The following is a 27,882-nucleotide window of genomic DNA, read 5'->3' on the forward strand; positions in this document are numbered from 1 at the left end:
AGTCTGGGCGACAGAGTGAGACTCCAACTCAAAAAAAAAAAAAAAATTCTGTTGAGATTATTTGTGGTAAATGATTCTTACATACACTCCAGTCCTTTGTCTCTATAAATTTTACTTTTCTAAATAATTCATATAAATCTAATAATATCTGGCTTGTTTTATGTATTATAATGTTTTTGAAGTTTGTCGATATTGTAGTGTGTATCAGTAATTTGTTTCTTTTTATTGCTAGTTTTTCATTTTATAAGTATACCACACTTTACAATCTTTACACCACTTGATGACATTTGGATCATTTCTACTTTTTGGCTATTATGAAAAATGCTGCCGTGAATATTTGTTTACAAGTTTTTGTGGGAACATATTTTCATTTCTCTTGAGTCATATGGTATTATAATTCTTTGTATAACCATTTGAGGAACTGCCTAACGATTTTCTAACTATTTTCATTGTGGCTGCACCTTTTTACTTTTCATCAGAAACGTATAAATGTTCTTGTGCCAATAACTTGTTATTGCCTATCTTTTTATTATAGCCATTTTAGTGTATGTACTGATATCTCATTGTAGTTTTAATTTGAATTTATGTAACACTAAATGATCTTGAATACCTTGTTAGTCATTCACATATCTTCTTTGGTGGATGCCTATTCAAGTCTTTTGCTCATTTGTTTGATCAGGTTGTTTGTTTCCTTAATATTGAGTGGTAAAAGTTCTTTATGTATTCTGAATACAAATCTTTGTAAGATATATGATTTGCAAATGTCTTCCTCTAGTTTGCAACTTGTCTTTTTTATTTTCTGAATGGTGTCTTTTGAAGCACAAAAGTTTTTAATTTTAATGAGTTCATTTTATCAGTTTGTTCTTTAATGGCTTTTAGTGTCATATTTGAGATATTTTTTCTGAACTCTAGGTCTGAAAGATATTCTCCTATGTTTTTTCTAGAATATTAATAATCGTAGCTTTTACATTTAGATCTGTTATGTATTTGAGTTAATTTGTATGTGTAAGGTAAAGGGTCTAAGTTCATATTTTTGTATATGGATATTCAATTGTCTCAGCACTATTTGTTGTACAGACTGTTATTTTCCCTGTTGTCACCATTGTGGGAAAATCAACTGATCATAAATGTAAGGTTTATTTTTGGAAACTCAACTTGGTTCCATTGATCTATATGCCTATCCTTATACTTTAAATCTTTTTACTGTACCATTATAGTAAGTTTTGAAATCAAAAAGTGTGACTCCTCGATTTTGTTTCTCTTTTTTTAAAATTACATTTCCTGTTCTAGGTCCTTTGTCTTTCCATTTAAATTTTAGAAGGAGCTTGTTGATTTTTCTACAAAAAAAAAAGCCTTCTGGAATTTAATAGGGATTGAGTTGAATTTGTAATTCAATTTGAGGAAAATTACATTGTAATAATGAATCTTTTAATTCATGAACATGGAATGTCCTTTTATTTAGATCTTCTACAATTTATGTCAACATTGTTTTGTAGTTTTTGCTTATATTTCCTCTATTAAATTTAATTGTATGCTTTTATTGAATTTATTGAATTTATTTTTAAGCATGTTATTTATTTTGATGCTCTTGTAAATAGAATTTTCTTCATATTTCATTTTCTAATTTGTTGCATTCAAGTATATGGAAATATAGCTGACTTTGTATATTGATCTTATATCCAGTGACTAAACGCTTTTCTTAGTTCTGATAGTTTTACTATGGATACCTTGGGATATTCTACATAGATGATCATGTTTCCTGTGAATAAATACAGTTTTTTTTCTTTCCATTCTGAATGCCTTTTTTTTTTGCCTCCTTGTACTCTCTAGAACCTTCAGTACAATGTTGAATGGAAGTGATGACAGCTAGCATCCTTGCCTTGTTCCCAGTTTTGGGGGAAAGCATTTAGTTTTTAACCACTCTGTATGATCTTAGCTCTAAGTTTTTATAAGTACTCTTGGGCAATGTATTTCTTTCCAATGAGTGGTATAATTGGTTGCCATAAATTTAGTAGCTGTAAGCAATACAATTTTTTTCCTCTTACAGTTCTAGTCAGAAGTCCTAAAATCAAGTTGTAGACAGGGCTGCATTCCTTCTATGGGCTCTGGGTGAGCTTTATCTAGCTTCTAGAGGCTACTGTATTGCTTGGCTCATGGCCCCTTTCTTACATTACTCCAACTTCTACATCCATCATCACATTTCCTATTCTGTCTTCTGATCTTCATACATTGGCCTTACCTACATAATCCAGTATAATATCTCTATCTCAGAATCTTAATTTAATCACATCCACAGATTGTTTTGCTATATAACTTAGCATTTTTGTGGATTCCAGGGCTTATGTGGTCATCTATAGGGGGCCATTATTCAGCCTACCACAAACAGGTTGAAGACACTTCTGTCACTAGTTAATTGAATTTTTTAGAATATGTTGAATTTTTTAAATGTTTTTTTCTGTACCAACTGTGGTGATCATGTGGTCTAAAGTTTAATCTGTTGATATGGCATATTGTATTAATTGGTTTTTAGATGTTATGCCAATCTTTCATTTCTGGGATAAATCCCACTTATATATGTATAATCCTTTTTTATGTTGCTGGATTAGGCTTGTTAATATTTTGTTAAGTATTTTTGCTTTCATATTCATGAGGGATATTGGTCTATGGTTTTCTTTTCTTGTGATATGTTTGCTTAGCTTTGGTAATACTGACATCATAAAATGAATTAATAAGTATTCCTCCTCCTCTGTTTTCCAAGTGTTTGTGGAGGCTTGGTATTATTATTATTATTATGTTTTTTTTTTTTTTTTTTGAGTTGGAGTCTCACTCTGTCGCCCAGACTGGAGTGCAGTGGCCGCTCCCGGCCACCGCAGCCTCAACCTGCTGGGCTCCGGCAATCCTTCCACCTCAGCCTTCCAAGTAGCCGGAATTACAGGCATGCGCTACCACACCCGGCTGATTTTTTGATTTACTGTAGAGATGAGGTCTCGCTGCCCAGGCGGGTCTCGAACCTGCAGGCTCAGGCCATCCACTCACCTCAGCCTCCCAAAGGTGCGGGATTACAGACTGAGTCACCGAGCCCGGCTGGTATTATTTTTTAAATTCTTGGTAGAATTCCTCAATGGAGACATCTAAACCTAGGTTTTTCTCCGTGTGTAGTTTGTTGATCAGTAGTTCAACCTTTTCATTTGGTATAGGTTTATTCGACTGGTCTCTTTATTGAGGCTGCTTGAGTAATTTGTATGTTACTATGAGTTTGTTCATTCATCTATGTTTTCTAATTTGTTGACCTAAACTTGTTCATAATATTCCTCCATAATTGCTTTTCATTTCTGTAGGATCAGTAGTGATGCTTCCTCTTTAATTCTTGATTCTAGTCATTTTTGTCTTCTTTTTAATTTTCTTGGTCAGTCTAGCTAAGGGTTTGTCATTTGGTTAAACTTATCCAAGAATCAGCTTTTGGTTTTGTTGATTTTCTCTATGTTGATGTTTTCTATTGCATTGATCTATTCCCTAATTTTTATTATGTTCTTCCTTCTGATTGTTTTGTGTTTAGTTTACTCTTTCTCTAGTTTTCTAACTTGGAAACTCAGGTTATAAATTTGAAATTATTCTTTTCTGATACAGACACTTAAAGCTGCAAATTTATGTAAAAATATTTTAAAATTCCCTTTGTGAGTTCTTTGAATCATGAGTTATTTAGAAGTGTGTTGCTTAATTTCCAAATGCTTATGGGTTTTTTTCATATTTCTTACAATAGTGGATCACTAATGTAAGTTCATTGTAGTGAGAGAACATACTTTATATGATTAGTCCTTAAAAAATTTTTTAAACATGCTCCCATCTTGGGCCTTTACTCTAAATATTAGCATGATAATTATTCTTACTTTCTTCAGGTCTTTCCTCAGATGTCACTTTCTCAATAAGATCTATCCAGACCAACATTAAAGTTGCAGCCACCATTACTATCACCCCATAGCTCTTTCAATCTTACCCTATTTTTTATAGTACTTATAACCTTCCAACATACCAAACATACCAGATAATTCATTTATCTCTATGAAAATAGGAATCTTTATTTATTTTTGCATCCCAAGAACTTAGAATAGTGCCTGAGTCATAATAGTCACTGAATGCGTATTTTTGAGTATATGCATTCATGTATTCATCTACATGGGTATATGTAGCTGAAATTTGTTTACTTTAATTGGTTTATGACATTTCATCATATAAGCTTACCAGAATTTTATTAATTCTTCTTGGTTGGACATTTGTATTTTTGCTAGTTCTTAGCAATTATAAATAGCACTTATCTGAAAATTCTCATTATTGTATCCTGGTGCATGTATACCCACATTTTTTTAAAAGGTATATATGTGGGAGTGTATTTTGAACATATCTTCAATGTTAGGAAGTAATGTCATACCGATTTGCACTGTGGCTGCAAATTTCCATCAGTGATATATGAGAGTACCATTTTCTCTATAACCTCACTGACATGTGGTATTGGCAATTAAAAATAAAAATTTTGCCGGTATGTCAGTTTTCTATTAGCGTTTCATTCCTTTCCTAATTTGCATTTTCCTGAATTGTAATGTAGTTCAGCACTTCCGCATATTTTATTAGCTATGTGTATTTTATCTTTTGTGAGCTATCTCTTCAGTATTTTGTCCATTTTCCTAATAACTGTTCATCTTTTTCTTATTGATTTTAGGAGTTATCTATGCATTTTGGATTTAAGTTCTCTAATGGTTATTTGTGTAGCAAGTATCTTTTCCTATTCTGTGGCTTATCTTTTCCGTCTTTTAATGACGTTTTGATGAACAAAATTTTTAAATTTTAATGTAGCAGACTTTATCAATCTTTTTCTTAATGGTTAGTGCTTTTTGTAACTTAAGAAATATTCCTATAACTACTCCTGTGCCTTGCTGGTGGAAATACAGAATAGTACAACTCCTACAGAGTGAAACTTAACAATATATAGGAAAAAATACATACACATGCACTGTTTGTCTCAGCAATTCCACTTCTTAGAATCTGTTTTAAAGATATGCTGGTAAAAGACCAAATCCTGTAAGCACAGGCTGTTTGTTAGGGCATTATTTATAACAATTCATAACAACATAAGACTGTATACAAGACCAATGTGTACCAGTAGAGGAATAGTTGAATAAGCTATACTGCAGTCACACAATGGAGTACTGTTCCGGTGTAAGAAGGAAGAAGAACTCTACACATTCACATGGAACTATCCCCAGGATATATTGTTAAGTGCAAAAAAGTTATAGAACAGTGTTTATAGTAAGTTACTTTTTATGTAGGAGGGGCTATAACTAATGAATTATGTGTGTGTGTGTGCCTATTTGCTTATATTTTCAAAAAAGAAGCAATGGAACCATAATCCTAAACCTAATCAAATATTATTTATGGGGAGGGGGATGAAGGAGACAGAGATGGAAGTGAGACTTCTGTGAAGGTACTGTAAAACAGTTTCATTTTAGATCCATGTAAACATTTTGCATAATTAAAAGATTTAATCAAAAAATAAAGAAATCCTTAAAATTCAAAAACAACCTGAAGCAAATGAACTTAATAATAAGTAAAGTTGGTATTATAATAACACAAAGAAAACAATTACTTATAGTGACTTTAAGGCAACATTTATACACCTGTAATAGAAACATATTCTAAGGGCAAAGGTAACTATAAAGGAACAGAAAACTGTATTCAGCAGTTTTGTTGTTGATAGTCATATTAGTATTGTTACAGGCACTTTAAAGTTCTATAAGTTTATGGTAGGAGTAAGTTAATAAATAATTTTGCTAATATTAAATTCACAAGAAGAGATACAAGTCTGAAACCAAGGGATTTAAGTAAAAACCTTTTAATCTTACATTTGAATTGGAAATACCAATATGAACTTATGATTTTTGAAAAAATGTCTGCTTGTTCACTGAAAAGGCCAAAAACAACAAGTCAACAGCAATGAGCAAACCTAGCAACACACTATGGCTTCTAAATACTACTTCCCACTAAAAGACACCAGGGGTACTTGGAAAAATATTCCAGGCTTGGGTTAGGAAGTATGCAACATGATCTTGAGATATATGGCTATGCCAGAAAACTGGGAAACAACGCAGAGATTGATTTAAAAGGGCTCCCACTGATCCTAAGGGGATAATTTGACCACATAAAAAAGAATAATGACTATATTTAATTGACACACATTAAATATATGGAAATACATAATTTCATTATCATATTAAAATAACCATTGGTCACCTTTGGACATTTCTAAGGTACCGACTTATTACTCTCATCATTGGTAAATAATGGGAAAGAATCAAGCATTTATCCTGCCTTTTCTGTATGAACTGTATTTATGCAAACCAAATAGTTGTTGACGGTAAGTTTGTTACAGAGTTCCAGGTAATACATGAAAAAAATAGAATTAGGAAAGCCCATTTTATAACTCTTAATAAATTAATAGATCTAAGCAATGATCTTCAATAGATGTAAAACTCATGAGATGAAAGATGAATGGAAGAACTTAATAATGGAGTGATGAGACTAACACCACCTGAATCCACTGATCAATTTCAGCATGAGTAAAAATAGGGCCACCAAATCTTATGTACCCTATGACATGATGCAATAGAAAGTACACATCTATTTATGAGAGACTCTTATCTAAAAATATTAAACCTGAATCTAATCAAATCTCTGGATCAACATTGATCAATACGTCTTTCTGCAATGATATAGTTTTTATCTGTTCTGTCCGGTATGGTATTCACTAGCCACGTATGGCTATTGAGCACTTGAAATGTGATAAGTATGGCACTGATATTTAAAATTTAATTTAAGTAAAAACATGTGAGCAGTGGCTATTGGATTAGATAGCATACTTCTAAATTTAACTGCCAAGAAATAAGAGGGGATTAAAGAACAAGTTAAACAACACCATCAGGAAATAACTCATAAAATTCATTTGTTCATAGAACGAATATGATTTTTCTAATAAATTAATGGATCAGGGAGAAAATAACTTAGAGGGATGGGAGGGAAGAGCCACTGCTTTAGAATAAAAGAGACTTAAGAGATACAACAACGAGAGGCTGTTTTTTTGTTATGTTGTGTTTGTTTTTTTTTACCAAGTATAAAAGTCTTTGAAATAAGCAGGGAAATTTGAATATGAATTCAATATTAGATGTTGCTAAGGAATTATTATTAATTTTGTGAGATACAATGCCATAGTGCTTATATTTTGAAAATATCCTTATTAGTTAGAGGTGCATCTATTTGCTTGACCCTGAGAGTCCTGGGTGCCTCACTTGCCTCTCCATAGCTCTGACCTTGCTTGAGATGCATGGTAATAAGGTACCTTTATACTGTTGTCATTTGTCACAGGTTGCAAAGTCCTGCCCCAGAAGAGTTTCTGTATCTGAGATCCAGGATTTAATTTTTATTGATTTATCAAAGGTTGTATTGGTAGGCTTTGTAGAACTTCCCTATCTCTTTGTCTTGATCCAGATGAACCCCAAAAGAAGAACAAAGGTGATCCCATGAACAACCTGGAAAGTTTTTACCAAGAGATGCTAATGAAAAAACGTCTTGAAGAGTTCCAACTTATGAGAGGTGAACCCTTTGCTTCCCACTCACTGGTCTCAGCTACATCAGTGGGTGATAGTGGCACAGCTGAGAACCCGTCATTACTCCAGGACAAGGGAAAACAGGCAGCACAGGGTAAAGGTCCCAGTCTCCATGTGGCAAAAGCTATTGATTTTTCACCTGAGCAGTGTTGGACTGGGCCTAAGAAGCTGACGCAGCCAATAGAATTTGTCCCAGAAGATGAGATCCAGAGAAATCGTTTGTCAGAGGAAGAGATCCGAAAAATTCCTATGTTTTCTTCATATAATCCAGGGGAGCCAAACAAGGTATAGGCCAAACCAAGTAAAACAACATGGGTTGTTTTCTCTTTTGTTTACCTAAAGTAATACTTTTAAATTATCTTTGATTATGCCAAAGAATCATGATATAGTCACAATGATTGTGTTTGTCCTTGACCTTGACTATTGATTCTCTGCATACTATATAAGTAGCGTATTTCCTATAATGTTCTTTGTGCTTTTCTAAGGTCCAAACTACCATTAGAATTTTAAAGAAATCTTGGTTAACCTCTAGTCCATACCCATTAGAAGCCCTGAGTTGAAGGAAAAGTAACCTTCAATTTCCTAGGCTAGGAATAGTTAAGTAGTATTCATAGGACCACCATAGCTGGTAGCCATAGTACCTCTGGAATTAGTCAATAACCTCCTGATTGTGAGCAGGATTTACTGTTACCACATAAGTCTTCTCTTAAGAATGCTCCATCTGGCTTTCACAAAGCATATGACTTAAGTTTCTGTTAGCAAAGCAGCAAAGTGAAACATAAATCCTCTAAGGTTTAAGAAATTGTCAAACATGTAACTAAGCAACATTGTAACTAATACTTGCTTAATTGATCAAATCATTATTTCATATTCATGCTATATATTACATCTGAAATGGAAAACTCTTCATTACCATGTTACCCAAAGAGGTAACCATAAGCCCCTGGAGCATATACTTCGTTGTGTCCAATTTAAAAAACACCACCTCCCCCAAATGTTAAGTTTCTGACTGTCCCTGAATTATTTTATTTTATTTTTTGAGTTGGGGTCTCATTCTGTCACCCAGGATGGAGTGCAGTAACACAATCACAGCTTACCACAGCTGCAAACTCCTGGACTCAGGTGATCCTTCCACCTCAGCCTCCCAAGTAGCTAGGACTACAGGCATGCATCACTATGCTCAGCTAATTTTTAAATTTTTTATAAAGATGGGGTCTTGCTATGTTGCCTAGACTGGTCTTGAATTTCTGGACTCAAGCAGTCCATTCACCATGGCCTCCCAAAGTACTGGGATTTCAGGCGTAAGCTACCATGCTTGGCTCCTGAACATTTTTTAAAAAAGAAAAAGCATTGTAGTAGAGGGATATTAAAGCAATTTCCTTTGAGTAATTGAATTTCTAATATATTCTTGCTGTTATAGCAAAAGTAGCTTGATTTTTATTTATTTTTGTTGTGAAATATCACTAATTTACCAAAATTATATAGAATAATATAGCAAGCACCTGTTTGTCCAGTCAGCCTTTACCAATCTTTATTAACTCCTAATAGTTTCCATATTTGCTTAATCAAAGGAATAATAAAGCACTATAGATATACTTAAAGACTTTTATGTATCCCTTATCAATCTCATTCTTCTTTCTCCTTTCCAGAGATAACTACTATTCTGAGTTTGCTATTTACCATTCCCATGCGCATTTTGATACTTTTACTGCATAGCTATATATTCATAAACAGCACATAATTTTACGCATTTTAAAACTATATAGATGATACACTTCTACAATTTGCTTTTTTAATTGAATATATGCAATGTTTTTGAAATTTATTTATTTTTTGTCAGAGTCTCACTCTGTTGCCCAGGCTGGAGTGCAGTGGCATGCTCACAGCCACCACAGCCATGACCTACTGGGTTCAGGTTATCCTTCTGCCTCAGCCTTCCAAGTAGCTGGAACCACAGGTGCATGCCACCATACCTGGCTAATTTTATTTTATTTTATTGTAGAAGCAAGGTCTCGCCAATTGCCAGGGCTAGTTTTAAACCTCTAGGCTCAGACTACTCCTCTCGCTTTCACCTCCCAAAGTGCCAAGGTGCTGGGATTGCAGGAGTGAGCCACTGCACCCAGCTTGAAATGATACAAGGAATCATAAGATATTACATTGTAAAAGTAGACCATAATTCATTTTCCTGAAGATTTTTACTTTCCATTATTTTCCTATTACAGATAACTCTTTAACAAACACTATTGTACATATGTCTTATTGCACATACACAAGGGTTTTAAGACAGTGTTTTTCAAACTTAGGTTACCATTAGTAGGTCACAACCAGCAGGGTTTTTATAAAAATGAAATGAAGTGGAATAGAAAAGAAAATGTCAAAATGTGTTCCATATGGTTAGGGTAATTACTTTTCCTTACGGCTTTTATTTTGTATGTATTTGTATGTATATGTAATATGTGTGTGGGCCACAATGAAGAATGCAATTTTTCCTATAGATCTCAGTCAAAAATGTAGGGAAAATGTCACTCTGTTGCAGTGGTTCTCCAATGTTAGTGTGCATGAGAAGTACCTGGTGGGCTTATGAAAACACAGATTGCTGGGCTCCATCCCCAGAATTTTTGACTCAATAGAGTGGGCATGGGGCTTGGGAATTTACATTTCCAACAAGTTCCCAAGAGATGCTGATGCTGCTTTCCTGAGAATTACATTTTTAAAACCACTGTTCTAGGTTATATACCTAGGAGTGAAATCACTGTGATATAGGGTATATATATCTTCAACTTCTAACAAGCAGACTTTCAGAGATCCCCTTCACATTCTTGCCAAAACTTGGAGTATTAGACTTTATTTTGCTAGTCTAATAGGCTTGAAAAGGAATCTCTTTTAAATTTGCATGTTTCTGATTTCTAGTGAGATTATGCATGTTTTCCTATATTTATTACCCTTTTGGCAACTCTGAGTTACCTGTTCCATTCCTTTGCCCATTGTTTAGTCATTTGTTTTTTCAAATTTATTTATAGGGATTATTTTAAAATTCTGGATATAGGCCAAGTGTAGTGGCTCATACCTGTAATCCCAGCACTTTGGGAGGCCAAGGCAGGAGGATTGCTTGAGCCCAGGAGTTCGAGACCAGCCTGGGCAATATAGCGAGATGCCATCTCTACAAAATAGCCAAAAAATTAGCCAGGCATTGTGGCACACACCTATAATGTTAGCTCCTTGGGAGGCTGAGGTAGGAGGCTGGAGGATCACTTGAGCCCAGGAGTTTGAGGCTGCAGTAAGCCATGATCATGCCACTGCACTCCAGTCTTGGCAACAGAAAGAGACCCCAACTCAAAAAAAAAAAAATCTGGATACATATTCTTGCTGTTTGTTTAGCAAATATTTTCTCCCAGTGGATGGCTTACCTTTTAGCGTTGTTTCTGATGTCTTTTGTTGAGTAGAAGTCTTTCATCTTAATGTTATCAAATTATCAATATTTTATTCAATGATTTGTGCTTTTTGAATCATTGAAGGAAATCTTTTTCTGCAAATCAATAAGGAAAACACAAGCAACCCAATAAAAATGGGGAGAAGATATGAACAGAAAATTCACAGAGGCAAAAACATGAATGGCCAGTAAATTTAAGAAATCTTATTAGTAATCAAGGAAATACAAAATAAACCCATAACAATACAAGCCATTTAACACACACGATGTTGACATATATTTAAAGACCTGACAATGCCCAGTATTGGTGAACATATGGAACAATAAGAACTCTAGCATACTTTTGGGGGAATATAAATAAGTAAAACCACTTTCAAGAATATTGGCATATTTAGTAAAATTGGAAATGCTCACACACTATAGTAAGCAATCTCACTCCTCAGTATTTATCTTAGAGAAACTCTTGCACAGGCACATTAGGAGATATTGCAATGATACTTTTTGTAGCATTGTTTGTAAACAGCATATATGTTCATCAACAGGATAATAGATAAAGCATGGCATATTAACAAAATAGGATAATGCATAGTAGAAAATGAATGAAATGGATTTATAGGTATCAATGTGGATGAAACTCACAAACATAATAATTTTGAATTTAAAAAGCTAGTTGCAGACTTCTGGTTCTAGATCCAATATGTAAAGTGCTTGGAAGTCATCATTTCCATCTTGCAATAAGAAAAACAGATATAAAAATCAATGACTTTTCTTGGACTCATTGGAAAATTGAAGTCACGGAGCAAACTGCATCCCTGAAATCTGGAGACAGGAAGTTACAGAAAATTGCATCCCGGATCTACCTATGAGGAGCAGAAAGCACTGGAGCCATAAACTAGAGGGAACATTTAAGCAGCTGACAAATTACTGGAGGCAGAATGTAGACTAGTATGGAAACAACAAAACTCCTGGGGGCCACAATTGTAGAGGATTTTTGCTTGAGGAACCAAAAATTTTGTTTCTGGCATAGGGAGAAGAAAACTAATCATTTTGAAGTATACTCAAAACTTTCTACATAGCATAGGGCTACCCAGCAAGGAAAACAGTTTTAACAAGGCCTTATCCAACTCCAGTCTCCTTAAGCTTTGCTGTCTTACCTAAGAAAGTGAGGGGAAAAAAGCTGTGAAACACTTGTGAAGGTTGCAGACTGGAGACATGGGCGCATTAAAAGATTGAGACTTAATCATAGTATTACAGAATGCCTCCTTTTCTCCCACACCTTGATGCCACATCAACAGGACTTCAATATAGTAACTATAGATTACAGATGAAGGACCTGCAAGGGTCACATTCTATTTACAGAGTTTTAGAGAAACCTGAAAGAAACAAGGGAGAAAAAGAGACTAGAAGAAATTGAAACCTCTAACACCTACAGCTAGAGCAAACATTTAAGCACAACCCAAGTCCTGGATTAGATTAACATAAAACCTCACACTCATTTGAGTGTCTAGCAAAAAAAACCCTGCAAGACATTCTTTAAAAAATGATCAGTCTCAAGAGATAAAACAAGCATGAGAAACAAATGTAGATATGACACAGGTTTTGAATTATCAGATATGCAATTTAAGATAACCATGATTAATGTACTAAGATCTACCAGTAAAAATAGACAACATGACCAGATTGTTAATGTAAATGGAGGAAAACTCAAAGAATCAAAAGGAGATGCTAGAAATTAAGAATAAAATAACTGTAACGAGTGAATTATGCCTTTGATAGACCAGTAGGTTGGAAATGGCCAAGAAAGGAATCAGTACACTTGAAGATATGGCAATAAAAACTCCTCAAGCTGAACTACAAAGAGAAAAGATACTGAAAAAGAATGCAACCAAATATTTGAGAACTATGAGACAATTTCAAAGGGTGTTACATGCATCTTATTGAAATACCAAAAGGAGAAGAGAAAAAGGAAGAGAAGAAATAGTTGAAATAATAGTGATGGAGTATTTTTCAGTATTAATATTTATTAATAGTATAATAATAATAATATGTAATAGTTATATATATTAATAATATTAATAATAGTGACTGAGTATTTTTCAATATTTTCAATAATGGTGACTAAGTATTTTTTCAAAATTAATAGCAGACAGCAAACCTCAGATCCAGGAAGCTCAAAGAACACCAAGCCGAATAAATACCAAAATACTGCACCTAAGCATATCATGTTCAAACTACAAAAAGACAATGACAAAAAATTTTGAAAACAGCCAGAGAAAAACACTTTACCTATATAGGAACAAAAATAAGAATTACATCAGACTTCTTATCAGAAACCATGCAAGGAAGAAGAGGGTGTAGTGAAATATTTGTGTTGAAAAAAAAAAAAAACCTTGCCTACCTAGAATTTTTTATCCAGCAAAAATAATCCTTCCAAATGAAGGCAAAATAATAAAGCTTTTCTGAGATAAACAAAAACTAGAGGGAGTTTGTTACCAGTAACCTGCCTTACAAGAATAATTTGTTTTAAAATGTACTCCAGAGAGAAAGAAAATTATGTAGGTCAGAAATTCCGATCTGCATAAAGAAAGGAAGAGCATAGAAGAATGCGTGAAGGTAAAAGAAAATCTTTTATTTTCTAATTTTTAAATGACCTAAAAGATGACTTTTCAAAGTAACAATAGCAGTGTGTTGGTTGATTATAGCATATAAGTGGAATAAGTAACAGCCATGTTATAGGAATCAGCATATATATATATCAACCAATCAATCTATCTATTATATCTGTAATACCCAGGAAGTGGTATAGTGTTATTTGAGAGTAGACTTAGATTAGTTGTAATTGTATATTGCAAACTCTAAGGCAACCACTAAAAAATTATTTTTAAAAAGTACAGTTGATATGCTAAGAGAGCAGTGAAAATGGAAGCATATGAAACGATACTTATTCCTTACAATCTTCTCCATAAAATAGAAGCAGAGGGAACACTTTCTAACTCATGTTATGAGACCAGCCTTAGCTGGTTGTTAATAATAACACTAGATAAAGATATTACAGTGGCCAGTTGTGGTGGCTCACATCTGTAATCCCAGCACTTTGGGAGGTGGAGGAGAGAGGATTACCTGAACCCAGGGGTTTGAGACCAGCCTGGGCAATGTGGGGAGACCTCCTCTCTACAATAATTTTTTTAAAAAATTAGCTGGGCTGGTGACATGCACCTACAATTCTAGCTACTTGGAAGGCTGAGGTAGAAAGATCACCTGACGTGGAAAGATCACCTGAGCCTAGCAGTTTGAGGCTGTGGTAGCCATAATTGTGCCACTGCACTCCAGCCTGGGCAATAGAGTAAGACTTTTACTTGGGGAAAAAAAGACATTATAATGAAGGAAAACTATAGACAGTGTCTCTCATGCGTATAGAAGCAAAAACCCAAAGTACTAGGAAAATCAGACCATTTGAAATATTTTGAATGAAAAAAAGTATAATATTAGGGAATCAAATTTAACAATATATAAAAAGAATTATATACTATCACCATGTGGAATTTATTCCAAGTATTCAAGGCAGGTTCCACATTTGAAAATAAATTAATGTAATCCACCACATCAATAGACTAAAAAAGAAAAATCATATGATTATCTCAATTGATGTAGCAAATGCATTTGAAAAATCTTAACCATTCATAATAATAAAAAACTCTTGGCAAACTAGGAATAAAGGAGAATATCCTCAACTTGATAAAGAATATAACACCTCATGGCTAACATTATACTTAATGATGAGAAACTGTATGCTTTCATCTTTGATCAGGAGCAAGACAAGAATGTTCCCTTTCCCCATTCCTTTTCAACATTATACTGGAAGTACTACTTAGAGTAGTAAAACAAGAAAAGGAATTTAAAAGCACACACATTGGGAAGAAAAAAAATAAGACTCTCTTGGTTCACAAGTAACTTGTATGTCTATGTAGAAAATCCCAAAGAATCAACCCCCAAAAAACAACTCCTGGAACTAGTGAGTGAGTATAGGTTGGAGGATACAAGGTTTATAGACAAAAGTCAATTGCTTTCCTGTATACCAGGAATGAACAACTGGAATTTGCAGGAATGAACAATTGGAATTTGAAATTTAAAACAGCACTATTTACAGTAGCACCAAAAAAGAATGAAATAATTAGATATAAATTTAACAAAATGTATATAGGATCTATTTGCATGAAAGTAAAACTTTCATGAAAAATTAAAGAAGATCTAAATAAATGCAGGCATATTTTGTATTCAGGGATTGAAAGACTTAATATTGTTAAGATATCAGTTCTTCCCAAATGGATCTTTAGATTCCACACAATCCCAACAAAATCCCAGAAAGTTATTTGTTTATATATTAACAAACCAATTCTAAGTTTATGTGGAAAAACAAAAGACCCAGAATATCTAACACACTACTGAAGAACAAAGTTGGAGGACTGACACTACCCAACTTCAAGACTTACTGTAGTCTGATAGAGCGGTGTGGTGTTGGTGGGGGAAAAAAAGATGTATAAATCAATGGAACAGAATAGGGTTCCCAGGATTAGACCCACACAAATATAGTGAACTGATCTTTCACAGGGGAGCCAAGACTATTCAATGGAGAAGGGATAGTCTTTTCAACAAATAGTGCAAGAACAATGGAATACTCACCTGCAAAAAACTGAATTTAGACACAAATCTTACATTCGTCATAAAAATTAACTCAAAATGGATCATAGACTTAAATATGAAACGTAATACTATAAAACTTCTAGAACAAGAGAAAATCAAAGTGACCTCGTGTTTTTGATGCACTTATCAGATATAATGCCAAAACACATATTTATATAAGAAACAGTTGACAAATTGGATTTTATTAAAATTATAAACTTCTATGTGAAAGAGACTTTTAAGAGAATCAAAAGACAAGCCACAGACAGGAAGAAATATTTGCAAAACACATGTGTAGTAAAGGACTTATCCCCAAAATGCACAAAGAACTTCTAAAACTCAACAGTAATAAAATGAACAACCCAATATAAAAATGGGTAAATATTAAGAACAGACACCTAGCCAAAGAAGGTATGTACATGGCAAATAAATATATGTAAAGAAGTTCATCATTTTTTATTGAGGAATTACAAAATAAAACAATGACATACCATGACACACCTACTAGAATAGCTAAAATCCACAATAAAGTTGAGAATACCAAATCCTGTTCAGGATGCAGAGCATCAAGAACTCTCACTCATTGCTGGTAGGAGTATGACCTCTGGAAAACGGTTTGGCATTCTTTTACAAAGCGAAATATTGTTTTACCCTACAATTCAACAATTGCACTCCTAGTTATGTACTCAATTGATTTGAAAAACCTGTGTTCACACAAAAACTGGCATGGTAATGTTCATAGCAGCTTTATTCATAATGGTCAAAAACTGGAAGCAGTCAAGATATTCTCCGATAGGTGAATGGATACATATCACCTATGGTAGATTTATACATTGAAATATGTCTTTGCTAACATTTATTTAGCATTTATTTAGCAAAAACATAATCATGGATTTTTTCAGATCTTATTTATTACATAATTACATGATAAACCTCACTGCTTTCTCTATTTGATGAAATTAATCATTCAGATATTTTCATAATGTTTCATGTGTAGTAATATAACTGAAAATATTTTAATTTTACACTTAAATGCTATTCTGAGTACAAAATTTATGATTTAATTCATTAATATAAAATTAATATTTTTTTAAAAGAAATATGTCAACAGTTTTAAAAAATGAACTATCAAGCCACAAAAAGATGGAGGAACTATTAATTGAAAGAAGCTAGTATGGAAAGACTACATACTGTATGATTTCATTATATCACATTCTGGAAAGGGGAAAACTAGAGATGGTAAAACAATAAATGGTTGCCAAGAGTTTGAGGGAAATGAGGAAGGGAGGAATAGGTGAAACTCATGAGATTTTGGGGCAATAAAATTATTCTGTATGATACCGTAATTATGGAGACAAGACATTCATTTGTCAAAACCCATAAAACTAGATAGCATGAAGAATGACCCTTAATGTATACAAATATTTAAAGATATTTTAGGAGATCGGGGGACCCCAGGAAAGAATGCAGACTGTGAAAAGAGAATTATATATTACAAATATATAAAACAACCTTGTTGAAGGGATGGGACGAAAATGCTGAATTAAGTATCTTTGGAAATTTGCAGAGTCTGGAAGACTAAAGGCAAATGGAATTGCACATAAGCACTGTACCCTATTTGATATGGTTGTGTTTCATGTAATCACTAGAAAATAATTCTAATACTGTTATACATGCATAATGAAATGGAACAATTAAGTAAATGGATGGCAGATGGTGGGACCCAGGTTTCCCACTGTTGGAATTTACAGATGAGTGAAGGGCAAAAACTAGAATGATCCATGTTTAGAACTGGAGACTCATGTTTCACTTAATGTAGATACAGATGGTTACATATGGGGGGGGGGCAAAAAACCAGAATTATCCTTGAAATTTTTTCCTCTGAATTAAATGGTCAACCACAGTTTTTATGTGGAAGTTTTGAGAAGGTTGCATCATAGTTTGTGGAAGAAACATCCCAAGTTTTAGCAAACAGGTGACTGGTTCTTCCATCATGACAACACATCTGCCCATACCTCACTGAATGTTCAGCAGTTTTTGACCCAAAACTGTATAACCCCTATGCCCCACCCTCCCTATTCACCAGATCTCATCCGAGTGACTTTTCTTTGTTGTTGTTTCCTCGATTGAAAAAAGTCCTCAAAGGGAAACGTTTTGCCAATGTGGAAGAGGTGAAACAAAAAGTGGCAATAGCTAAAAGGTATCAAAATAGGTGAGTTCCAAAACTGTTTTGAGTAGTGACAAAAGCATCTTGATAGGTGTATTGCATCAAACAGAGTACTTTGAAGGCGACTGAAGTTAAAACTTGTAAGGATAAATACACAATTCTTTATAAAATCTGGATTTTTGGGGTCCCCCTCGTATAGAAATGAATATATACTCATACACATACATGGATCAGTATAAACACATATTTTTTGCTCTGTCAGCCGAGAGAACACCAATGAAAGGATACCCCAATAACAACAAACTTGTTCAGCATCCTAGTTTCTAATACCATTTTCTAATAAAAGGAGCCAAGACCCCTTGGAGAAATGGCTGCCTCTTACAGTACTGAGGCAGGGAATATACAAAATGAGCCTTGTGTATCTTGTAGTGCCAGAAAGTAAGGAAGTACTCAAAAGAACAACATAAAAACATTGTGGTGGTGTTCTTTAATATTGAGAGTATGTCAAAGGAAGACTGGAGCCAAATGAAAGTGCTTCCAGTGACCAAAGCTGGAACAATTTATGCAACAAAGTGAATTAATGTTGGATAATAATCCAATGTATAGAATAAATATCCATGAGTCCAAGTGATATAAATGATTGAGTAAATAAGTAAATGGAGAAGAAGAGATAATTCTTCATGAAATAGAATTCTAAATAACTTATGGAGATATTCTACCTCAAGGATAAAGAACATAACTCTTCCAATCCTTTGTTTTGAGCTGCTGATAGTGACTTATTTCCAAAAGAGTACAGTACGGGAAAGCAGAAAAAAAGAGTAACTTCACAGTTGAGAAACCTGATAAAAACTACCTCAGCCAGGTGATCAAGGCGAACATCAACAGGAATTAATCATGCTGAGTGTATGTATGCTTAATAGGATATGATAAAAGTGGTTTTCCTCCCAATAATCTACAACTTAAGTCTAACCATGAGAAAATCAACAGAAAAAATTCTAGTAGTGAAGCATCCTACGAAATACCTGAACAGTGCTCCTCAAAACCACCATTAAAAACAAGGAAAATCTAACAAACTATCATAGCCAAGAGGAACTTAAAGACATATGATAACTAAATGTAATGTAGTAACTTGGGTGGAATCCTGGAACAGAAAAAGAACATTAGGTAAAAACTAAGGAAATCTAGCTGGACTCAGTGGCTCAGCCTGTAATCCCGCACTTTGGGAGGCTGAGGTGAGTGGATTGGCGGAGCCCGTGGATTCGAGAGCCACCTGGGCTACTTGGTGAGACCTCATCTCTACAACAAATAAAAAAATTAGCCGGGCGTGGTAGCACGCAACTGTTGTTCCAGCTACTTGGAAGGTTGAGATGGAAGGATCGCTGGAGCCCAGCAGGTCTAGGCTGCAGTGGCCAGGAGCGACCACTGTACTCCAATCTGGGCAACAGAGTGAGACTCCAACTCAAAAAATAAAAATAAAAATAAAAAATGAAGGAAATCTAAAGTATAGACTTAGTTACTATTTGGTGAATAATAATGTATCAATACTAGTTTATCAATTGTAACAAATATAATATACTAATATAAAGATATTACTAGGGAAAAACATGGGTTATATGGGAGCTCACTGTGCTGTCCTCTATCTAATTTTTCTGTAAATCTAAAACTTTTAAAAAATAAAGTCAATTTTAAAAGAGACTTTACAAAGGTAGCTGTAGTTGAATGTATACAGTATAATGCCATTTACATAACGTTGAAAACCTACAAAGCAATACTATGTATTACATAGGAATATCAGGAAGAGCTTTATCTTCTATTATCACTTGGAGATTCTGTTTTTTTGTTTTGTTGGTATGTTTACCTTGTTTTAGAGCCTAGCTCTGTGTGTGTGTGTGTGTGTGTGTGTGTGTTTACCTAAATGCATGAATATAAATATGTATTGTGGACACACACACACACACACACACACACACACATATATATATATATAAAACTTACACATATATATATATATGTTTTTAAAGCAGAGGGAATGCATCCAAGCAAGAACTGACAGAGCCCCCTCAATCAAAAGTTCTTTTTTTATTTCTAAAAAATATTCATGTCAAAGGGAACATTCTTAATATGGATCTTTCCTAATTGATGAGAAACTTGAAGTCTTTTCACATCCTCCTTTCCATGATTAATTTTTTTTCATGATTCGTATTTGAAAGCAAAAAGACTTTACATCACCTGAAATTACTTAAGTGAATCACAAATCAGTTATTCTTTGCCCTTACTTTTAAGGTAACAAAACAAAAAAATAAAATAAGATGCAAACATACATAAATGTAAATATGAGAATATCCAGGTCTTAAAGATTTTTAAACATGAGATTCTATTATGTGTTAACAATGTTACTGTGTGTGTGTGTGTGTGTGTGTGTGTATGTGTGTGTGTGTGTGTGTGTGTGTGTGTGTATAGTTTTGTTTTGTTTTAAGTAGGGATCGCACTCTGTTACCCAGTCTGGAGTGCAGTGGCATGATCTGCCTTAGCCTCTCAAGTAGCCTATTTTTATTTATTTTTTATTTTTTGTAGAGGTGAAGTCTTGCTGGTCTTGAACTCCTGGGTTCAAGCAATCATCCTGCCTCAGCCTCCCAAATTGCTGGGATTACAGGCATGAGCCACCATGCCCTGCCAATATATGTATGGACCTAGCATGCTTCTGCTGCGTAATTGCTATCTGGCCAACATATTTAATCATACTTTTCAGTGGTTAGGTCATTTAAAGGGGCTCTATTTTCTAGCACTTTGCTTTTGCTGAATTCTACCTTAGTTCCTTTAAGCTATAAAGGATATAACTAATGCTAGCTAGTATGAAATATTTTTTCCCCTTCCATTAAAAAAAAATTTTAGAGTTATAGGCTACAAATAAGGATTTGTTACATAAGTAGGCTGCATGCAGGTGAAGTTTGAGATCTAGCTGGCCCTCTCTCCCCTTGGTAGTGGACCAGGTACCCTTTGTGTTGCTACGTGCCCCCCCAATAGCACCCAGCATCTGCCAATCCCACTCTGTGATAGTGTGATTAGTGTTCAGGGCCCGCTTACTCCTACATCTTTTTTATTGTATTTAAAAAATACATGAAATGTACTCTCTTGACAAATTCTTAAGTGTACAGTGTAGTATTGACTATAAGTACAATGTTGTACAACAGAGCTATGAAACTTTATCATCTTGCATAATTGAAACTTTATACCCATTGAACAGCAACTCCACATTTCCCCTTGCCCCCCTCCCTGGCAACCACCATTCTGCTTTCTGCTTCAATTAGTTTGACAATTTTAGATACTTAATGTAAGTGGAATCATGCAGTACTTTTTTATTTTTCTGGGACTGGCTTATTTCAGTTAGCATATAGTCCTCAAGGCTAATTTGTGTTGTTGCATATAACAGGATTTCCTTTTGGAAGGTTAAATATGATTCCATTGTATGTATATACCACTTTTTCTTTATCAGTTCATTGGTTGATGGGCATCTAGATTGTTCCCACCTCTTGGCTTGAATAATGCAGCAATGAACATGGGACTTCATATTATCTCTTGGAGATGCTGATTTCAACTTTTGAATAAATACCCAGGCAGGGATTGTTGGATTGCATGTTTTTTCTATTTTTCCTTTTTGGAGGAACTTCCATACCGTTCTTCATAGCAGCTACACCACTTTACATTCCCATCAACAGTGTACAAGGATTCTAATTTCTTATCCTTCCCATCTTTTGCAATTTTCTGTCTTTTTGATAGTGGCCATCCGATAGGTATGAAGTGATGCCTCATTGTGGTTTTGACTTGCATTTTTCTGTTGATTGATGATATTGAACATCTTTTCATATACGTGTTGGTCATTGGTATGTCTTTGGAAAAATATTTGAGTCTTCTGCCCATATTTTAATTGTGTTATTTTAATTTTTTAATTTTTTTGCCATTGATTTGTTAAGGGTTCCTTATGTATTTTGGATATTAAATATGGCTTGCAAATATTTTCTCTTATTCCATATGCCTTTTCACTCTGTTGATTGTTTCCTTTGCTGTGCAGAGCTTTATAGTTTGGTATAGTCCCATGTGTCTATTTTTGCTTTTGTTGCATGTGTTTTTAATGTTATATAAAAGAAATCACTGCCAAGACCAGTGTCAAGAATCTTTTTCTTTATGTGTTCTTCTAGAAGTTTTATAGTCTCAGGTCTTATGTTTAAGTCTTTAATCTATTCTGAGTTGATTTTTGTGTATGGTGTACGATAAGGGTCCAATTTTATTACTTTGTATGCAGCTGCCTTGTTTTCACAACCATTAGAGAGACCATCTTTTCCTCATTGTGTGTTCTTGGCACATTTGTAGGTCAGCTGACTCTAGATGCATGGATTTATTTCTGAGCTCTCTATTTGGTTCCATTGATCTATGTGTCCAGTTTTATGCCAGCAGGGTACTGTTTTGATTACTGTAGCTTGTAATATGTTGTGAAATAAGGAAGTGTGTGCCCTCTAACTTTGTTCTTTTTCAGGATTGTTTTGGCTATTTGGCATCATTTGTGGTCCTGTATGAATTTTAGGATTGCTTTTTCTATTTCTGTAAAAAATGCCATTACAACTTAGATAGAGATTGCATTGAATCTGTAGACCATTTTGGGTAATATGGATATCTTAATATTAAGTCTTGCAATCCATAAACACAGAGTATCTTTCCATTTATTTGTGTTTTCTTTAATTTCTTTCAGCAACATTTTGTACTTTTCAGTGTATAAGTCTTTTATCTCCTTGGTTAAGATTATTCTTCAGCATTCTTTTCAATGCCATTGTAAATGGGATTGTTTTCTTAATTTCCTCTAAGTATTGTTTGCTGTTAGTTTATAGAAATGTAACTGATTTTTTAATGTAACTGATTTCTGAAACGTTATTAAATTTATTACTTATAACTTTTAGTTTAATTTTTCTTCTTTATTTCCATTAATACAATCATAATTCTGTGCCTATAATAAAATGATATAATTAAAACAGAAAACTGATGTTCTGAATAGGTTTTCCATGAACACTATTTGGATTGTGGGCCAAATAACCATGGTAACACCATTCACCTGGTGGAAGCTTAGTTCAACTTCAAAGTATCCAAGGAAAAAAGTCAATGTCTTGATTGCTACACTTGTGACCTTTGCTTTATTTATTATTTATTTTTAAAATTTTAATGGCCATGTAATTAATTATGCATATTTATGGGGAATATAGTAATGTTTCAATACATATAATGTATCAAACAGATCAGGATAATTAGCATATCTATCATCTGTAACATTTATCATTTTATTGTATTGGGAACATTAAATATCCTACTTCTAGCTATTTGACGTTATATATTTTTAAGTATAGTCATCCTACAGTGGTATAGAACACTAGAACTTACTCCTTCTAACTGTAATTTGATATCCCTTAACAAATCTATCCTCCTTGTTCCTCCTACCCTTACAACATTAGTACCCTCTGTTATACTTTTTTTTCTGTGAGATCGGCTTTTTTTTTTAGCTTCTACATATGAGTGAGAACATGTAGTATTTAACTTTCTGTCCTTGGTTTATTTCACTTAATATAATGTTCTCCACTTCCATCCATGTTGCTGTGAATGACAGGATTTCATTTTTTATGACTGAATAGTATTCCACTGTGTGTATATATGCCACATTTTCTGTATCCATTTATGTATTGTTGGACACCTAGTAAATTCCATATATTGGCTATTATGAATAGTGATGTAATAAATATGGGGATACAGATGTCTCTTCCATATACCAATTTCCTTTTTTTTTTTTTAAATAAATGCCTAGTAGTGGGATTGCTGGATCATATGGTAATTCTATTTGTAGTTTGATGAGGAACCTCCATACTGTTCTCCACAGTTGGCTGTACTAGTATATATTCCCACCAACAATGTAGGAGTTTCCTTTTCTCTGCATTCTTACCAGCATTTGTATTTTTTTCTTTTTTATAATAACTATCCTAACTGAAGTGACATGATATCTCATTGTGGTTAGGATTTTCATTTCCCTGATGATTAGTGATGTTGAACCCTTTTTCATTATTTGTTGGCCATTTGTTTGTCTTCTTTTGACAAATGTCTTTTCAGATCATCTGTCCATTTTTTAGTTGGGTTGTCTGTTTTGTTACTGTTGAGATGTTGAGTTCTTTGTATATTCTGCATATTAATCCCTTATTGGATGAATAGTTTACAGATATTTTTTTCCTATTCTGTAGGTTGCTTTTTAATCTGTTGATTGTTCCCTTTGCTTTACAGAAGCTTTTTAGTGTGATATAGTCCCATTTGTTAATTTTGCTTTGTTGTCTGTGCTTTTGAGGTTTTATTCATAAAATCTTTTTCCGGACCAATATCCTAAAGTGTTTTTTTTTATGTTTTCTTCTAGTAGTTTTATAGTTTCCAGTCCTACATTTTACATTGTTGATCCATTTTGAGTTGATTTTTTTTTTAATAGGATTAGAGGTAGAGATCTAGTTTTATTCTTTTGCATATGGATATCCAGTTTTCCCAGCACCATTTATTGAAGAGAATTCCCTTTACCCAGAAAGTCAAAAATCAATTGATATTAATATTTGCATTAATTTTGGGGTTCTCTACTCCGTTCCATTGATCAATGTGTCTGTTTTTATGCCAGCACCATGCTATTTAGTAGAGCTTTTTTGTGTAGTTTGAAGTTCTGGTAGTATAATTAATGCCTCTAGCTTTGTTCTTTTTGCTCAAAAATGCTTTGACTTTGGGGTCTTTTGTGGTTCCATACAAATTTTAAGCATTTTTTTCTGTTTTTGTGAAGAATATAATTGGTATTTTGATAGGCATTGCATTGAATTTATAGATTGCTTTAGGTAGTATGGTCATTTTATTAATATTAATTCTTGCAATTGATGAGCTTGGATATCTTTCATTTTTTTGTATCCTCTTCATTTTCTTTTACCATGTTTTTGAATTTTTCTTTGTAGAGATCTTTCACCTCTTTAGTTAAATTTATTCCTAGGCATTTTTCTTTTTAGCTATTACAAATAGAATTGCCTTCTTGATATTTTTTCCAAAGTTTATTGTTTATGTATAGAACGTTACTGATTTTTATATGTTAATTTGTATCCTGCAACTTTTTTTTTCTTTTTTGAGTCAGAGTCTCACTCTGTCACCCAGGCTGGAGTGCAGTGGCTCAGCTCACGACCACCACTGCCTCAACCTGCTGGGTTCAGGCAATCCTTCCACCTCAGCCTTCCAAGTAGCTGGAACTACAAGCACACGCCACCACACCCAGGTAATTTTTTTTTTTTAGTTGGAGAGATGAAGTCTCACCAAGCTGCCCAGGCTGATCTCAAACCCCTGACTCAGGCAATCCTCTCATCTCAGCCTCCCAAAGTGCTGGGATTACAAGTTTGAGCCACCGTGCCTGGCCTGTATCCTGCAACTTTACTGAGTTTGTTTATCAGTTCTAAGAATTTTCTCATACTGTCTTTGGATTTTTCTATATATAAGATCATGTTATCTACAAACAGGAACAATTTTACTTCCTCCTTTCCAATTTGGGTGCCTTTTATGTCTTTCTATTGCCTAATTGCTCTGGCTGGGACTTCCAGTATGATGATGAACAAGAATAGTGAGAGTAAGCATTCTAGTCTTGTTCTAGTTCTTAGAGGAACTAGTTTCAGCTTTTCCCCATTCAGTATGATACCTGACTTTTTGTTATTGAGTTATCAGTATTTTCCACAAATTTGGTCACTTCATCTGTGAACAGACAATTTTCCTACTTTCTTTCTAATTTGGATGCATTTTATTTCTTTTTTCTTGCCTATTTGCTCTGGCTAGAACTTCCAGCACTATGTTGAATATAAGTGGTGAGAGTAAGAATTCCTGATCTTAGAGGAAAAGTTTTCAGTTTGTTACCATTGAATATAATGTTAGCTATGAGCTTTTTATACATGGCCTTTATTATATTGAGATCATTTTCTACTATTACTAATTCATTGAGTATCTTATCATGAAATGGTGATGAATTTTGTTAGATGCTTTGCCTGCATCTATTGAGATGATTGTGTGATTTTGATCTTTTGTTCTGTTAATGTGTTGTATTACATGATCAAGGTTTGTATGTTGAACCATTCTTGTATCCCAAGGATAAGTTCCACTTGTTCATGATATATGATCCTTTTAATGTGCTGTTGAGTTTGGTTTGGTAATATTTTGTTGAGGATTTTTGCATTTATGTTTATCAAGGATATTGTCCTATACTTTTGCTTTTCTTATAATGTTGCCTGTGTTGATATTATGGTAATACTGGCCTCATAGGATATCTTGGAATTATTCTTCAATATTTTGGAAGAAACATTTGTGTTAATTTTTCTATAATTTTTTAAAGAATTCACCAGTGAAGCCATTTGGTCCTGGGCTATTCTTTTTTGGGAGATTTTTAATTACTCTTTCAGTCTCTTTACTCATTATTGGCATATTCTAATTTTCTATATCTGTATAATACATTCTTGATAGGTTGTATGTTTCTAGGAGTTTATTCATTTCTTAATCATTATCCAATTTTTTGACTTATAATTGTTAATAGTAGTTTCTTATAATATTTTTTTATTCCTGTGGCATTAGTTGCGATATTTCCTCATTTTTTTCTGATTTGTTTATATGAATTTTTTTCTTTTTTTAGTTAGTCTAGCTAAAGGTTTGTCAATTTTATTGATAGTTTCAAAAAGAATAACTCTTGATTTTTTCTATTGTTTTTATATTCCCCATTTTATTTATCTCTGCTCTAATTTTTATTATTTTCTTTCATCTGATTTCATTTTAGTTGGTTCTTTATTTAAAAATGTATTTATTTATTTTTATGCTTTCTTGAAGTGTAGAGTTAGGTTGCTTATTTGAGACCTGTCTTCTTTTTTAATGTAGGTATTATTGCTATAAAATTCCCTTTGGGTACTGCTGCATCCTGTACAGTTTGGTATGTTGTGTTTCCGTTTTCATTTGTCTTTTCAGTACATTTCAGTTCCTTGTAGACCTAGGATGTTAAGCCTTTGTCAGACCTAGAGTTGGCAAATGCTTTTTCCCAATCTGTAGGCGGTCTCCCTGCTCTCTTGATGGTTTCTTTGGCTTTACAGATGCTTGTCAGTTTAATAAGGTCCCACTTGTCTATCTTCTTACTTATGATCTGTGGGTTTCGAGTTTTGTACAGGAATTGGATGCCGGTTCCGATTTCCATGAGAGTATTTCCTTCCTTTTCTAAGGTTCTTATGGTTTGAGGTTTTGCATTTAGGTCTCTGATCCATTTGGAGTTAACCTTTGTGCATGGGGATAGATGGGGGTCCTGTTTCAATCTTCTGCATGTGGTCAGCCAGTTTTCCCAGCACCATTTACTGAATAGGTTCTCCTCTCCCCAGTGGTAGGTGGTGGGGGCTTTGTCAAAGATGAGTTGGTTGAGAAATTGAGGTTTTGCTTCTGGAATCTCAATTCCGTTCCACTGATCTATATGCCTGTTCCTGTACCAATACCAAGCTGTTTTGATGATTGTAACTTTATAGTAAAGTTTGAAGTCTGGTATTGTGATACCACCTGCTTTGTTTTTTTTGCTGAGGATTGTTCTGGCTATTCTTGGACGTTTGTGTTTCCATATGAATTCCTGTGTTGTTTTTTCTAGGTCTGAGAAGAATGTTGTTGGTAATTTAATGGGTATTGCATTGAATTTGTAGATTACCTTAGGTAAGATGTACATCTTCACAATGTTGATTCTTCTGATTCATGAGCATGGGATATTTTTCCACTTGTTTGTGTGAGCTTTGATTTCTTTGAGCAGTGTTTTGTAATTTTCATTGTAAAGGTCTTTCACGTCTCTGGTTAGGAAGATGCCAAGGTATTTCATTTTTTTTGTGGCTATTGTGATGGAATTGTGTTTTTTA

The 27,882-nt window shown here is 33.9% G+C and overlaps 1 protein-coding gene across 2 annotated transcripts in view; it reads left to right on the forward strand.

Annotated features, from left to right (window-relative positions):
- The window catches only part of RBM41 (RNA binding motif protein 41), a 62,856-nt gene that overhangs the window by 26,601 nt on the left and 8,373 nt on the right, over window positions 1–27,882 (forward strand). For both annotated transcript variants that reach the window (XM_021706346.1, XM_008072855.2), the window contains one exon: window positions 7,534–7,937. In XM_021706346.1, the coding sequence (XP_021562021.1) occupies window positions 7,534–7,937 (404 nt within the window). The remainder of the gene's footprint in view (window positions 1–7,533; window positions 7,938–27,882) is intronic.

The sequence above is a fragment of the Carlito syrichta genome, unplaced genomic scaffold (genome assembly GCF_000164805.1).
Source record: "Carlito syrichta isolate Samal-C Ts95f unplaced genomic scaffold, Tarsius_syrichta-2.0.1 Scaffold315473, whole genome shotgun sequence".
Taxonomy (NCBI): Eukaryota; Metazoa; Chordata; class Mammalia; order Primates; family Tarsiidae; genus Carlito; species Carlito syrichta.